Source organism: Pseudonaja textilis, chromosome Z (genome assembly GCF_049901715.1).
Source record: "Pseudonaja textilis isolate UNSWEBS1 chromosome Z, rPseTex1.2, whole genome shotgun sequence".
Lineage (NCBI taxonomy): Eukaryota > Metazoa > Chordata > Lepidosauria > Squamata > Elapidae > Pseudonaja > Pseudonaja textilis.
In genome coordinates, this window is record NC_142008.1 from 108,032,380 (window position 1) to 108,048,678 (window position 16,299).

General features: G+C 35.5%; 1 protein-coding gene across 1 annotated transcript in view; it reads left to right on the forward strand.

The window, feature by feature from the left end:
• LOC113450993 (vomeronasal type-2 receptor 26-like) overlaps positions 1-13,261 on the forward strand; it is an 84,798-nt gene extending 71,537 nt beyond the window's left edge. Inside the window, exons 2-4 of the mRNA XM_087918384.1 lie at positions 624-851; positions 9,659-9,785; positions 12,120-13,261. Coding sequence (XP_087774510.1) covers positions 624-851; positions 9,659-9,785; positions 12,120-13,021 — 1,257 coding nt within the window. The 3' untranslated portion in view covers positions 13,022-13,261. The remainder of the gene's footprint in view (positions 1-623; positions 852-9,658; positions 9,786-12,119) is intronic.
• The last annotated feature ends 3,038 nt before the right edge of the window (positions 13,262-16,299 follow it).

Here is a 16,299-nt window from a genome sequence, read left to right on the forward strand (position 1 = left end):
AAGATCACAGGAAGTGTTAGTACCACTTTATAATACCTTGGTAAGGCCACACTTGGAATACTGCATCCAGTTTTGGTTGCCATGTTGTAAAAAAAGATGTAGAAACAGTGCAGAGAAGAGCAACAAAGATGATAAAGGGACTGGAGGCTAAACTATATGAAAAATGGTTGCAGGAACTGAGTATGTCTAATTTGATGAAAAGAAGGACTAGGGGAGACCTGATAACAGTCTTCCAATATCTCAGGGGCTGCTACAAAGAAGAGGAGGTCAAGCTATTCTCCAAAGCACCTGAGGGCAGGACAAGAAGTAATCGTTGAAAATTAATCCAGGAAAAAAGCAACTTAGAACTAAGGAGAAATTTCAGTTAAAACAATTAATCAGTGGAATAACTTGCCTACAGAAGTTGTGAACACACCAACACTGGAAGTTTTTAAGAAGACATTGGATAACCATTTGTCTGAAATGATGTAGGGTTTCCTGCCTAAGCAGGAAGTTGGGCTAGAAGATCTCCAAGGTTCCTTCCAACTCTGTTATTCTATTCTAGTCTAACATTAGAGAAGCAAAACTATGCACTATACATATAGTAACCATGGTTTGTTTTTGCATGTTGATTTCATATTCAGCTTCACTTCTTTTTGAAAAGAGTTGCATTTAACAACAGTGTTGGAAATGAAATTTCCTTTGACCAGAATGGCAAACTTATTACAGGATTAGAGATTGAGAACTGGGTCACATTCCCAAACCAGTCTTTCCATCGAGTGAAAGTTGGAAAGCTGGATCCCTGGGCTGCTGCTGATCAAATGTTCATCATTCATGAGGAAGCCATTAGCTGGCCCAGCACTTTCAACCAAGTAGGTTCTTAATGTAGGTGATATTGCTTAAATGGTTGGGATAATTTCCTAACTCTAATTCTATGTAATTTAAAATAGAAAGAGGAATTGTTTACAAGTTAATAATTCAAAATTTCTGAAAAGCAGTTATATCTAAGCATTACAAAAATTAGTATAGATTTTCCTATCCTATGTTGCTATCAAAGTTTTTAAAAAAACAAAGGAGGTATATAAAATATGTACACAAACATAATTGTAATGGATGAAGGCTAGTTTGGTGCAGTAGTTAAGCTGCATATCTAGAGTCCAGCCTTAGCAATGAAGCCAAATGGGAGACTTTGGCCAGTCACTTTCTCTCAGTCCTAGGAAAAATGCTATAGCAGGGCTGTCAAACTCACGGCCTATGGGCCGGATGTGTCATGCACTGGCCATGCTCCTGCCTGGTTTAGCAAAGGGAAAAAAGTCCCGATATTTCATGTGATGCCACTGTAACAACATTAGTTTGACTCTCCTGGGCTATGGCAAAATATTTCCAAAAATATTTGCAAGAGAATTTCAGGGACTAGTCTCAGCAGCTGTTGAGATTCAAGAATGATTAGAAGGCACATTCACACACATAAATATCCATATATTTTCTAGACACAATTCATTTGACTTCTAAACTTATGCACCAACTGTGCATTACAAATAAACAATATTGTCTTCTCACCTTTATGGATGGCATTTGTCTTCCTCAATCTTGAATTATCTACCAAATGTCAAGCCTGAGAGTTCTACACTGTATATCAGCTGAGAGTTCTATGTTGTATATCACTGTATTCTTTTAGAAAGAGAATTGATATTAGAAAGAGATTTGATATTGTTCTTGGGTTCTGTTGGTGCTATTCTTCCAGCTCTTGCTGGGTGTTCCGGTCACTTTGGCTTTTAGTTGTACATCCTCTTCAGTTCCTTCTTTAAGCCTTGGTACTTCTGCAGCTTCTCATAGTCCTTTCTCCTAATGTTTCTGTCCCTTAAAACTGCTACATCTACCACCACAACTATATTTTGATCCTGGAGATATTTGCAACACAACACACACACACACACATACACACACATGAAATCTATCTCAGAAATTGCTGTCACTCAAAACTTAATAAGAATAAAGCAAGCTTTTAAGCTTTACCTGTTAATATGTATGTGGAATATTGGAGAAACAAAATTGTTTCCACATATACAGTATATGAAATATTATTTTCTATTTCTCCAACCTTGCTTTGTTCTTAAGTTTTGAATAAATCCAATTTATGAAATAGATTGATAAATCATAGTGAACCATTCTTATTTTTTTTAACACCTAATAATATATTAGAGGTTCAAAATGCTTCATCTATTCATTTTTTTGAATACTATTTCTAGAGTTATTATACAATGTTGAAATTGTACTCCATGGTTTTATGTTATATGATATAGATTGCCAAAACAACTGAATAGTGGAAATAGTTAGGAAATGTTTCACTGCTTTTTGGAATATGCTTTATTAGCAGAATAATAGACTAGAATTCTTTATTGGCCAAGTGTGATTAGACAGATAAGGAATTTGTTTCTAGTGCATAAGCTCTCAATGTACATATAACAAAAATGATAAGCAAGAAAGTTATAGTCATAAGAAGGAGATAGGTAATAGGGAAGATGAGAATAATGATGGTAATACTGCCTTTTAGATAATTTGAAAGTGTTATTGGAATTAGTTGTTTAACAGAGTGATGGCATGGGGTAAAAACAATGTCCTTTTATCTAGTTGTTCTTTTTTTTTAAATAAAGTTTTTATTTTTTACAACAAACATATAAATAAAACATAAAAACAAAACCATCTTTCAATTATATACATACAGTGTGTTAGTTGGTGACAATCTTTTGTGCTATCCTTTTTTTTAGCATTACTCACAAGTTGTATAAATTCTCACCTTATCAATCTAGCATGTGCTTATATAATATCAATCATTAATCATTCATTTGACTAAACTATTTTTCCATCATTCTATATGAGATATTCTAAATTTCATTATAATGTAATCGTATACATTCATCCAATGGTTATATATTTTATATTGTATTCTATATCAATCTATTAACTTTTTATTGTAAAACTTCCTAATCTATTTCTTTACCATGTCTTTTCATCTAACCATTGATAAAATAAATCCCATATCATATAAAATTGTTTGTCTTCTTGTTCTCTGATTTCAAATGTCAATTTACTCCTTTCAGCACAGCCCATGATATTCTTAATAATTTCCTCCTGTATAGATATTTTTTCATTTTTCCAATTCTTAGCAAATACAATTCTAGTCACTGTTAAAACATTTACAATCAAATATTTCAATTCTTTATAATATATTTCTGGTATCATTCCCAATAAAAATATCTCAGGTTTAAAGTCTATGTGTTGTTTTGTCATTTTTTCCAACCATGTGTGGATTATACTCCAATATCTTTTTTCATCCGAGCGTGTCCATCACATATGATAATATGAACCAGGTATCTGATGACATTTCCAACATTTATCCAATTTATTCTTGAACATTCTCGCAATTCTCGTTGGGGGTAAGTGCCACCTGTAAAACATCTTATACAAATTTTATTTATATGCAGTTGACATTGTCATTTTATAATTTTGAGACCACAATTTTTGCCATTTATCTAGATCAATCCCATCTCTAAAATTTTCCCCCCATACAATCATTGTTTCTTTAACTTGTTCTTCCTCTAATTTAAACTCCAGCAAATGTCCATAAAGTTTTTTAATTACTTTTTCATCAGTACCTGTCAAAATTTTATCTAAATCAGTCAACTTATCATAGATACCTTCTGTTTTAATATCTTTATCAAATCTAGATTGTATTTGCAAACGTGAAAAGCAATTCATTTTTACACCTTGTTCTTCCAATGCTTGCATAGATTTAAGTTCACCCTTTTCATTCAATATCTCACCATATCAAACTGTTTGTTCCTTTTTATATATTATTGGATAAGAAAAAGCTTCAATAGTAGATAACCATAGTGGAATTTTTAGATAATATCGCTTTTTTATCTTCTCCCAGTTTAAAAACAATGCTTCTTGAATATAATGTCATCTAATATACCCCTGCATTTTAGTTCCCTTATACCAGACGAAGGCATGCCACCCTAACAGCAAGTCATGTCCTTCTAAATTCAAAAGTCTAGTATTCCTTAGTGATATTCACTCCTTTACCCACGTCAAACTCGTCGCCTGGTAATATAATTCTCAATTGGGCAAAGCGAATCCTCCTCTTATTCTTGTATCTTGTAACAGTTTTATTCTCACTTTCTTCCCCTGCCAAATATATTTTAGCACTATTTTATTTAGATCTTCAAAAAGTTCTTTTCCTAGTCTAATTGGAATTGTCTGGAATAAATATAAGTTTCTAGGCAATACAGTCATCTTAATTGTAGATATTCTCCCAAACAGTGATAATTGTAAATTTTCCCATTTTATCAAATGTGTCATAATCTGTTGTTTGAGTTTAAGATAGTTGTTCTCTTTAAGCATGCTACATCTTGGTGTTATGTGTATCCCTAAATATTTAACCTTATTTGTGACCTAGATCCCCAAAACTTCCTCCAATTCTTTCTTTTGTCTTGCCAATATGTTCTTTGTTAAAATCTTTGTTTCATCTTTATTTATTTTCAAACCTGCTACTTTCCTATACTCTTCTATCTTTTCTATCAGTTTTGGTGCTGACTCCAATGGATTCTCTAATATGAATACCAGGTCATCTGCAAAAGCTTGCAATTTATACTCTTCTTTTTTAATTTTCATTTCTTTTATTTCTTTTTCTTCTCTGATGTTCCTATTCAGCACTTCCAGTGTTAACATAAACAACAAAGACAACAGCGGACAGCGTTGTCTAGTCCCTTTTCTTATATCTATAAAGTCTGTTAACTCTCCATTTATCATAACTTTTGCAGTTTGTTTACAATATATCATTTCTATGCCTTGGGTAAATTTTTTACCAAAGACCATTTGGTCCAATTGTAGCAGCATAAAACGCAAATTCACATTATCAAAGGCTTCTTGTGCATCCAAAAACATCAAAGCCATTTGCTTTTCAGGATGTGCCTCATAGTATTCCAGTGTGTCTAAAATTATTCTCATATTGTCTTTTATTTGTCTCTTCGGCAGAAATCCATTTTGATCAGAATGAATAAAATTGTTTAAGTATAAGTATAATATATGCTTCTGACCATGTTTTGGGTATTCTCTTCTTTGTCATAACTTCATTCATAACTTCTAATAAATGAAGATTCAATGTTTCCTGGAATTTCTTATAAAATTCCGCTGGCAAACCTTCTGGACCTGGTGCTTTCCCAATATTTTGCTTTTTTAAAGCCTCTGTTAATTGCATCATTGTTATGTTATTTTCTAACATTATTTCAATATCTTTGGGTGTCTGGGGCAGATTTGCTTCCTGTAAGTATTGTAGAATTCTTTGTTCTTGAACATTCTCTTGATAATACAATTTTCCATAATAGTCTTGAATAATTTTTTCTTCTCCACATTTCCATAGCATACATGTCCTTGTTCGTTTATCAATTGATTTCTCCTTCCTCAATCTCTTTCCTTTCTCAATTTATATGCTAACCATCTGCCTGGTTTGTTTGCATCTTCAAAACAGTTCTGTTTAGCATTTTTAATTTTTTGTGCTATTTCTTCTTTTTCGTTTAGCCCCATTTTATGTTTAGTTATGTCCATTTTAATTCTAATGTCCTTTTTGTGGAAATTTCTGTAGCTCTTTTTCCAGCCTCTTGTAATCATCTTCCAATTATTTTAAAAGTTTTTCTCTGTTTTGTATTTCTTTTCCTTGTATAGTCCATTATCAAGCCTCTTGTATAAGCCTTCATCGTGTCACAGAGGTTCTGTAATGATGTATCCTCTTTTGTGTTTTCCTTAAAGAAGAAAGTCAGTTCTCTCTCAATTTTCTGTTTAAAATCTTTTTCCTTTAATATCATATTATTTAAATTCCATCTGGATCTCCTTTTTTGTCCTTTCCATACAACTGTTATAGGGTTATGATCTGCCCAAGTACTTGTTTCTATTTCAATGTCTTGTATGTTAGAGAGCAATTCTATTGACATCCATACCATATCTATTCTGGACCATGATTCATGTCTATTTGAATAAAAAGTATATTGTTTATTTTCTGCATTTCTCTCTCTCCATGCATCTTTTAGGTTTATCTCATCTACCATTATCTCTTTGTATGTTTTGTTCTTCAATTTTCTTAATTCTGTCTTCATATTACATCATCATCTGTTGGATATTTTCAATTTTCTCATCTGTCTTTTCAGTTTTTTGCTCAATATTCTCCATTCTCTTTTCAATGTTTTCTGTTCTCTTTTCAATGTTACCTGTTTTTGCTTGTATCTTTTAAATTCCTTGCATAATCATCTGCAGTGTCACTTCCTTCTCCTTCTCCTATTGCAACATCACCTGTATTGATTGTTATCCTCCAGATGGTGAGGAGGAAGAAGTCAGGATTAAAGAAGCTGAGGCTGGTTTCTTTCTGCTGATCTTACAATACTTAATAGAAAAAATGGGAAGAAAAAGCAAGAGCAGACAACTCCAATAAAAAGTAAAAGCAAAAAATAAAAATAAAAAAGGGAAGGGAAAAAATCTTCAGGCACTTGACTATCTTAATCCAATTTGTTCCAATTATATAAAAAGAAAAAAGGAAAAAATGTAAAATGGAGAAAGGATGAAAAAATAAAAGAATTAAAAAAAATTAAAAAGACAGAAATCTGTATATTCCCCTTGCTAAAAAGGTAAAGCAAAGAGAGGAGGGAGGAAGAAAAAATGTAATCTTATTCCTGCATCAAAATACTCAAATGCAAATATAAAAATCCAACTGGAGGGAAAGTAAAAAAAAAAAAAGAGGGAGAAAATGCAATTCTGTCAGTAAGCAAAGCACTGCTACTAAGTATTCGAGGCTCTTTACTAATTCAAAAAACAATGTTTCCAGTTCTCTTTTCAAGCTCACTTCAAACTTCTTTCTTTCAATTTCAACTCCAGACTCCAGCTATCAGTAGTTCCACAGAAGAACACCTGCATAAACAATCTACATGCTCTTCCCACTATTTTTTCAGTGAAAAACTCAGAGTCCTTGAACATAACACCAAATGTATCAACAAGAAAGAAAGAAAAACAATATATTCAAGCCTCAGAAGGCAGTGCTGCTTATTTCCCTTTCCTTTCCCTTCCCCTCTAATATTTAAGCCAGGAATAAATTTAAAAAAAAATCTAAAATTGTTAAAAAGAAGAGAAAAAAACCTTTTCCAAGGAGTTATTTTTTTAAAAAAAAAAAAAGTTAAAAAGGAAAGACCAGTCCAATTTAAAAATTAAAAAGCTTTTACAAAAAATCCAAATTCCAATAAAAAGAAAAAACCTTCAGGTTTAATTTGTGCTTAATCTCACAACTTGACCACTTTTATCTTCACTTTTTAATTTTACTTTTAGTCTTTTAGGGTGTTCTCTCCAGAAAATAGTCAGTAGAAATTTATCTCACCAACCTGACACACTTTCTTTCCAGCTTTCTTCTGTTCTGGAGCTGTCCCAGCTTCAGCAGCTTTAATGGCTGCCTCTCCGCCCCGGGAAAAAAGAGCTTCTCATGGATCTACCAGGGACTTTCTGGCATCCCTGGAATCGACAGGATGTGCCCTCCTCAGTCACTGTCTCTACAGGATGGTTTAGGTCTGGTGGGACCGTCCTGCAACAGAGATATCAGCGGCAATCTTAGAGCTTCAAGATCGCATGCTGTACCACCATGACGCCAGCTCCGCCCTCTGTATCTAGTTGTTCTGATGTTCAGTGCCCTATAGCATCATTTTGAGGGTAGAAGTTGAAATTGTGTCCAATTTCTGAGGAGTCTCTAGATATTTTCACAGCCTTCTTTCTAGCTTGTGCAGTATACAGATCCTCACTGGAAAACAGATTGGTAGCAATTGTTCTTTTCTGCAGTTCTAATTATCCATTGATGTCTGTGTTTGTCTTGGTTGGTTGAAGTGCCAAACCAGACCATTATAGAGGTACAGATGATAGACTCAATAATTCCTCTGTAGATTTGTATCAGCAGCTCCTTGGGGAGCCTGAATTTTCTGAGTTGACACAGGAAGAACATTCTTTGTTATGCTTTTTTGATGATGTATTTGATGTTAGGTGTCCATTTTAAATATTGAGATATAATAGAACCTAGAAACTTGAAGGTCTCTACTGTTGCTACTGTGTTGTCTAGTACTGTAAGAGGTGGTAATATGGGAATGTTTCTCCTGAAGTCTACTATCATTTCTATGGTTTTGTGTGTATTCAGTTTCACAAGGCTAGTTGTTTAACCTCCCATTTGTATGCTGATTCGTCATTGTCTTAAATGAAACCAATCACTGTTGTATCATCTGCAAACTTCAGTACTTTAACAGGGGATCCTTTGAGATGCAGTCATTGGTATACAAAGAAGAGAATTGAAGAGAGCACACAGCCCTGGGAGAGGGGGCTGTGCTAATTGTACAGATATCTGATGTGATTTTGTCTAGCTTCACCTGCTGCTTCCTGATGTTAAGAAGCTTATGATCCACTTCCAAGTGTGGTGAGGCACAGCTAGCTGATTTAATTTAGTTAGAAAAATATCTGGAATAATGGTATTGAATGTTGATCTGAAGTCTACAAAGAGGACCTTTGCATAGGTCTTTGGAAATTCAAGATATTATAGGATGTAATGCAGAGATATATTAATAGCATCATCTGCTAATCTATTTGCTCAGTAGGCAAATTGCAAAGGGTCTAACAGCGGATCCCTGATTGTTTTCAGGTAGGCCAGCACCTGTCTTTCAAAGGTTTTTATAAATATGGCTGTCAGAACAACTGGTCTGTAGTCATTCAGTTCCTTGATGAAAGGTTTCTTCAGCACTGGGATGATAGTAGAATGTTTAATGTGCCTTGTTAGCAAATAATAAGAGATAATATGCCCTATTAGCAGAAAACTAATAATGTATCATCAATATCATTTTTCCTTTAAATGACAAATTAATTCTCTGCAACTGCTTTTAAAGCACAAATATATTTTCCTAAATCTTTGGCTCAAGTAATTATTACAGATTATTAATGCTATAGCTAAAATTAGATATTCTGCAATACCTCCAAGTCTTTGGCTCTGCATATTTAATTCCATGATTTGCTCTAGTCTAAGTTTAAGAAAAACTAAGTTATAACGATAGTTTTAATTGTTCACCATTGTCTATAAATTTGATTACTACCAGTTGACTGTAGTTACTCTCCACACCTGAACTTTCATTCAACATTTGTCTTTTTATTAGATGTCTTTTAACTCTAGAACCATCACCTTAAATATCCCTTTCAAGTGCTTCATTGTATTTTGCATTAAATTGTCATAAAAAAACTCTGAAAAAATATTTATTCTTCTTTATTTATTTATTTTTGCATTATATAATAACACATTGTTGTTTTGCATTATAAGTGGATACTCTCCAGTATCTTGAAAAGCATTTTTGAGTTCAACTGAAAAGATTCACCACTGAGAAATGGCCCCAGTATAATATATTTCCTAGTATAAAAGAAACAAGGTTACCTATATCCTTGGTAGAATTGAAAAATAAAAGAATTCACTCAAGTAGTTTTAATGATGAGATTGAAGAGTAAAAAAATTCAAATCCTTAAATTAGCACTCTCTATTTTCAGAATTGGACTCAGTCATGATTTTTCAGTTTTTTTTCCAACTACATGAGTTAATGCTTTTCTTCTTTCATATATTGGGCAGACCATACCTGATTCTGTTTGTACTGAGAGTTGTCTTCCTGGTTATTTCAAGAAAAAGCAGGAGGAAAAGCCATTTTGCTGCTATGATTGCCTTCCATGTCCCAAAGAGAAAATGTCAAGCCAGAAGGGTAAGAGATAATGTGAACCAAATTGACTTGTAATTCTGCACGTCATCCAAGGCAGATCCATGAACATAAGTATGAGGCCTGAATTATAGTTTACCAATTAATAGGTTTTCCCTTTGCATAAAGAAAAAATCCACAACCAATTGAAAGGAAGGCTTCAGGCAGAGTTAAGAGTTTAAAACTGGCTGGCCTGAACTGGACAGTCTTCATGTCAGTTGGGTACCTAAATGACACAGCAAATATAGCAATAGCATTTAGATTTGGCAGTGCTTTACAGCCCTCTCTAAGCAGTTTACAGAATCAGCATATTGCCCCCCACTAATCTGGGTCCTCATTTTACTGACTTTGGGAGGATAGATGGCTGAGCCAACCTTGAGCCTGGTGAGATTTGAACTGCCAAATTGCAGGCATCTGGCAGTCAGAAGTATCCTGCAGTACTGCATTCTAACCATTGCACTACCGCAGCTCAATATATCATTTGTAAAGCACATTAACTTATTTTTGGAGTTATTTAAAACTTTTTGATAGTATTTTTATTTATTTAAAAAATCTTCACAAAACCCCACACAGTTAATTGAGATGATAACAAACTATGATTCTCATGTAGTGGCCACATGTGGTGAAATCACTGTCTAAAGGAAAGAGGATAATAAAAAAGGCATCCCAGCATGGAGTCACTCTGTGGGAAGAAACAACAGATGCCAGGCTATTGAAGCCTTTATCTGCAGTTTCCCAAAGAAATTCAGTCATTTTGGCAAGAATCTTATAAATGGATGACCAGCAATAAAGAAACAGCTTTGCTTTGTTCCCTGAGTTGTACTCGTTCCTTGCATCTGACATCACAGTTGGACCTGCCACTCTGTCATTAAGAGATGGAGTTGCTAAGTGAGACTGCAACAATGTTTATAATGTTATTTCAGTTTTTCTTTTCCCTATATATCTGAAAGGGTCATATCTGAAAGGGTCATAAATACAAGGATTGATCACAAAGTTTAATTACTATTGTAACTGTGAATGATTTGCCAAAGAAGGCAGGTACTAGACAAGGACTACCTATTGCACATTTTCCCCATTCCCCCACTCTTTGGAATGCCAGAGCTGCAATTATTAGCAAGAGGAAAATTACGTTTATATTTATATTAATTGGAGAGGAAAGGATTGCAAGAAAGTAAGTAATCACAATGTAAAACACATTGTAAAATGAAGACAAAAATTTTCCTGTCACACGTTGGTGTGAGCCAGAGGCCACATAGGAAGCAACCAAATGCTTTTAGTGTAAAATCTGATTAGGGTTTTGTCAGTGACACCTAGCAATGTGAGCCAGGTAGATATTTCTAATCAACTATTTAAGGCCACAGAACTCAATTTATTAACTTCTAATTAGCATTTTTCGGGGAATTGCTCCTTGTAGAGAAAAACAACTCAAGAAAGGGTAGTTTCTTCTGGCAATCTCTCTGTTCTGCTATGAGGGGAAGGAAAAAAATGAATCAGGCACAAGATAACATATACTGACTTTAAATGGCAAATACATGACTGAGAAAGAAATCCACAAAGTTTGTAAAAGTGGGGTTTGGACACAATTTTGAATTCACAATTCTAACTGTGTGAGAACTATCTATGAAACATTCTGTTTCCCTTATATTGGGTTGTGGTCTTATTTTGTTAACAATGTTTCATTCTAATTTTAACACAATCTCTTCCACTTCTTTCAAGAACCTTAAAGAAATATTGAATGTAAGGAGAATAGGGAATACCTTTCCTCTTTTTCTTACAGCAAAACTTGTATTAATGGATGTGAGAATTAATTTTTCCTATTTAAAAACGTTTGATGTTATTTTTAAAATACAAAATATAATATTTTAAGTATACTAAATGAGCAAAATTAAATAAAAATTATCAGGTGGAAAGACAATCATAATTGTATATACGCGCACACACACACACACACACAGAGATATCTTCAACAAGATCCTCTAGAAAACTTGTGTGTGTGTGTGTGTGTGTGTGTGTATTAAAATGTTTTCTAGAGGATCTTGTTGGAGATAAAACAATAAACATGTAACAATACAACTAACAAAAATAAAGTCAAACAACATGTAGCACAAATAAATGAGAAATATGAAATGAAGTCATAAGTAAATAACATTCTCTTCCTTAGGAATGTCCATGTTTTCTTATGTTCATTATGTACCTAGTACAACAGACGAAAGTCAAATGGATAATGTAAGAGTCCATGTAATGTAATCTTGCCTCCAGAGTTTTATATAAATTGATACTAAGAATAGTATGATTATCAAAAGTATATACATGTATTAAACATTTATATTTAAATTATAGACATGGATTACTGTTCCAAATGCCCAGAAAATCAACATCCAAATAAGAAACAAGATTCATGTATTCTGAAGAAAGTATCTTTTTTGTCCTACGAAGAACCAATGGGAATAAGTTTAGCCATTCTGGTATTTTTGTTTTCTCTCATCACAATTTTGGTGCTTGCAACATTTTTAAAATATCACAACACACCTATTGTCAAGGCCAATAACCGAAATCTCACCTATGTTCTGCTTATCTCCCTCCTCCTCTGCTTCTTGTGCTCACTACAGTTCCTTGTTGCTCCTGGAAATGTAATATGCCTCCTTCGACAAATTAGTTTTGGCATCATCTTCTCAGTGGCCGTGTCTTGTGTGCTAGCAAAAACCATCATTGTGGTTCTAGCTTTTATAGCCACCAAACCAGGATCCAGGATGAGGAACTGGGTAGGAAGAAGACTGGCTTCATCAATTGTTTTTTCTGGTTTCCTGGTTCAAGCAGGCATCTGTACAGTGTGGTTGCTCACATTTCCTCCTTTCCCTGACATTGACACCAATTCAGAAACTGAGGAGATCATACTGCAGTGCAATGAAGGCTCAGCTACCATGCTCTACTGTGTCCTGGGCTACATGGGCTTTCTGGCAGCTGCAAGTTTCACAGTAGCTTTTTTGTCCAGGAATCTCCCTAGCAGTTTCAATGAGGCCAAATGTCTCACTTTCAGCATGCTGATCTTCTGCAGTGTGTGGGTCTCTTTTGTTCCATCTTACCTGAGCACCAAAGGCAAATATATGGTGGCTGTGGAGGTTTTCTCCATTTTGGCCTCAAGTGCTGGGTTGTTGGTCTGCATATATATTCCCAAATGTTACACAATAATTCTTAAGCCAGAACTCAACAACAAAGAACAATTAATAAAGAAAAGATATTAATAATACATGCAAACTGTCCTATTTCTATGATTTCTCTCTCCTAAAGTATCCAGTCTTTTCCCAAGCTTTAAATTTTATTAATGTGTTTATTTATGCATTTAGTTATTTATTACTTTATTCATTATTTTATTTATTTATTTATTTGTTCAAGTATAATTAAATACACAAGGAATTTGTCTCTGGTGCAGAAGACCTTAATGCACATACAAAACATCATCATCATCATCACCTATACCAATAAGACAGGGAAGTAGATAAGATAATATGAAGGATAAATAATGATACTACATCCTTAATACATGTATAAATATATGTAGACAATAGACAGCTCTTTGAGAATTAGGTGTACAGCTGATTGATGGGACAACTCTAGTTGTTTTGGCACGCAATTCTCTATGCAGAGTCCCCCAAACTTTCCAGGTTGATGGCACAGAGTAGAGGGGAAGATCGCGTGATTTTGTGAGAGAGGTAGGTGTGTATGTATGCATGAACATCCATTCCTTGCACAAATGAGGCCATGAGTGCCTGCAATACTCATGTGAGTGGGACATGAGTGCCTGTGATGCTCAGTGAGGTTGTGAGCACCTACGATTTTCACATATGGGTAGGGATGTCAATGCCCATGACACTTGTCCAAATGAGACCCTGAGCACCCACATTGCAAATACTCTTTAGCACCCTCCTAAGGGTTTATGTCCATGATATGATGAGTTTGTAGATTATCATTATTTCTCTTTTTTAGTATCTTCTTTTTTTATTCTCCACATTTTAAATCATTGACTTTGGGGGAGAAGGAGGGCATAATTTTTAGGAGTGTTTTTTCATAAACAAGACTGGTAATTGTTGCATTAAAATTGAAAATCTGAAACATGAGGAGGGAATGGGTCCATGTAAGGATGTAGTACAAATTTTGAGAAAAAAACTGATTTTATTCAAATTGCCTACAAAAATCAATACTAAATCCTACAAATAAAATGTTCCTAGTATAAACACCAAGTTTTGTATATCCATTATTTCTCTTGAGTAGTGTTTCTTCTTTGAAATTTCCATAATTTTCATGTATTGATATTTATATTCTATGGATTATTTTATGATGTATGTATTGAATTTTTTTTTTGCAAGTATTCTATCTCAGAATAAATGTAACAGTGTGGGGATGGAAGCCAGATTATTTCCCTCCTCCAGACTTTCTGAATTGTGGCTAATTCTACTGTTATAAGCAAGTACGCCAGCCATGATGCTGGCTGCCTCACCCCCTCAAGATTGCCTGCATTGGGTTGGTGGAGCTTGAGGCACCCCAGAGTGAGGGGCAAGGCCTTCCCTTCCAAGACTTTTAGGAGGTGGCTGCCACCACCACCTGTTGCATTCTGCCGGGCCTCACTCTGCACCTATCTCCTCCTTGCAGTGCCAGAGGACTTGGGTTCAGAGCAAGGTCAGACAAGATACAATTGGCAGTAACAGCAGCAGAACCCACAGGGTGGAGCTGAATGTCCTCCGTTTGCTCCTGGCAGAGAGGAGCAGCTTAATTGCTCCACAAAGGAATTGCTGTATCCCTAGCCTCCCTGGCACCCAAGACCTCTTCCCACCTCACTCAGTTCCACCACTTTCAATCAGAAGGCAATGGCTTACTCCTAAGCATGATGATTTCTGCTGAGATCCAAAGCTATTTGTCCTGTGCAACCAATTGGCTGGGGACAAGTGTCTCTTGAAGAATCCCCTGGGACCAGTGGCATTAAGACTGTGTGTGTGTGTGTGTGTGTGTGTATGTAAGTATGTATGTATGTGTGTGTGTGAGAGAGAGAGAGACAAATGATGGTAGAAGGTCAGCTAAGGATAAATGGCCTTGATTGGTCAGCTGTGGTGGGGGTCCATGGTGAAATGGGTGCAACCATGTGGCTACTATTGGAGGAGTGCATCCATGGTGGGATTCTATTTTTTTTACTACCGGTTTGGTGGGCATGGCTTAGTGGGTGTAGGAGGGGAGGGATACTGTAAAATCTCCAGTCAGAAGTGGTATTTGCTGATTCTCTGAACTATTCAAAATTTCTACTAGACTAGTTCTCCAGAACTAGTCAGAACCTGCTGAATACCACCTCTGGAGTGGATGCAAGCCATGTTCTATCTCTTCAATATTGTCATGCAACAGGCAGCACATCTTCTGGGTAACAGCCATACCTTTCGGGATGCTCTTCTCTAGTCTTATAAGCAGGGGTGGGATTCAATTTTTTAATAACAGCTTCTGTGGGCATGGCTTAGTTGGTGGGCTTGGCTTGGTGGTAATGTGACTGGGTGGATGTGGCTTGGTGGTAATGTTATTGGCTGGGCATGGCCAACTCAATATCACTCACATCGAGGCACCATCTCCATGCCTGGCCTCTCATGACTGTGGGGATGCTGCAACAATCGTAAATGTGAAAAAAGGTTATAAGTCATGTTTTTTGGTGCCATTGTAACTTTGAATGGTCACTCCACACAAGTAAAGTACTAGCAAAGGAGGGGAAAAAAACTCCAGAGAACTTCCAGAGACAGGAAGTCTAATCCTGCCAAGAATGTAATAAGGGTTAACGGAGAGGTGGTTTCTGTGAGCAACACCAGAATGTTTCCTTCCTGCCTTCCTTACAGGATTAGGTCAGTAATTTCTTCTAACAACCAGTCCTCTGAACTGCTTAGAATGTTAACAAACGGTTCTAGTGAATAGATGCAAACTGATAGAATCCCACCCCTGCCTAAAAGCCAGGGCCTTCCAAACAGCCAAATGATCTGGCTTTTTCTATCAGCCTTGGAATATTCTCGGGCTGAAACCCTGTGAAATTCTAAAGTTATTTTTGAATGTATATGGAAATTTTAGTTTTGTGGCAACAGGGGATTCTGAGCATTTTTTACTGTCCTGATATTTTTACTGTGCTGATTATTATTTGTTTAGTGTGCTGATTACATTTGTTCACTGTGCTGATTATTATTTGTGACAATAAATGATAATAAATGACCAGGGTGATGTTCAATAAAATAACTTGGGTAGTTATACAATTTCAATGCATACCTACATGTTGTGACTGGAAGGTTTGAGCCTGCTGTGAGCTTTGAGTCTGATGTATCAGAAGGCACAGGGTCAAGTGATGAGGAAGGTTTGGCATTGGAATTGGAGCCTGCTCTAATGAGAGATGCAGACGTGAGCCAGGAGGATGAGGGAGTGTTGGAAACACCCTCCTCTCCAGAACCTTCCACTTCAATCATGCCTCAGGTGTCAGCAGCTGATCCACAGAATATACCCAAGTCCT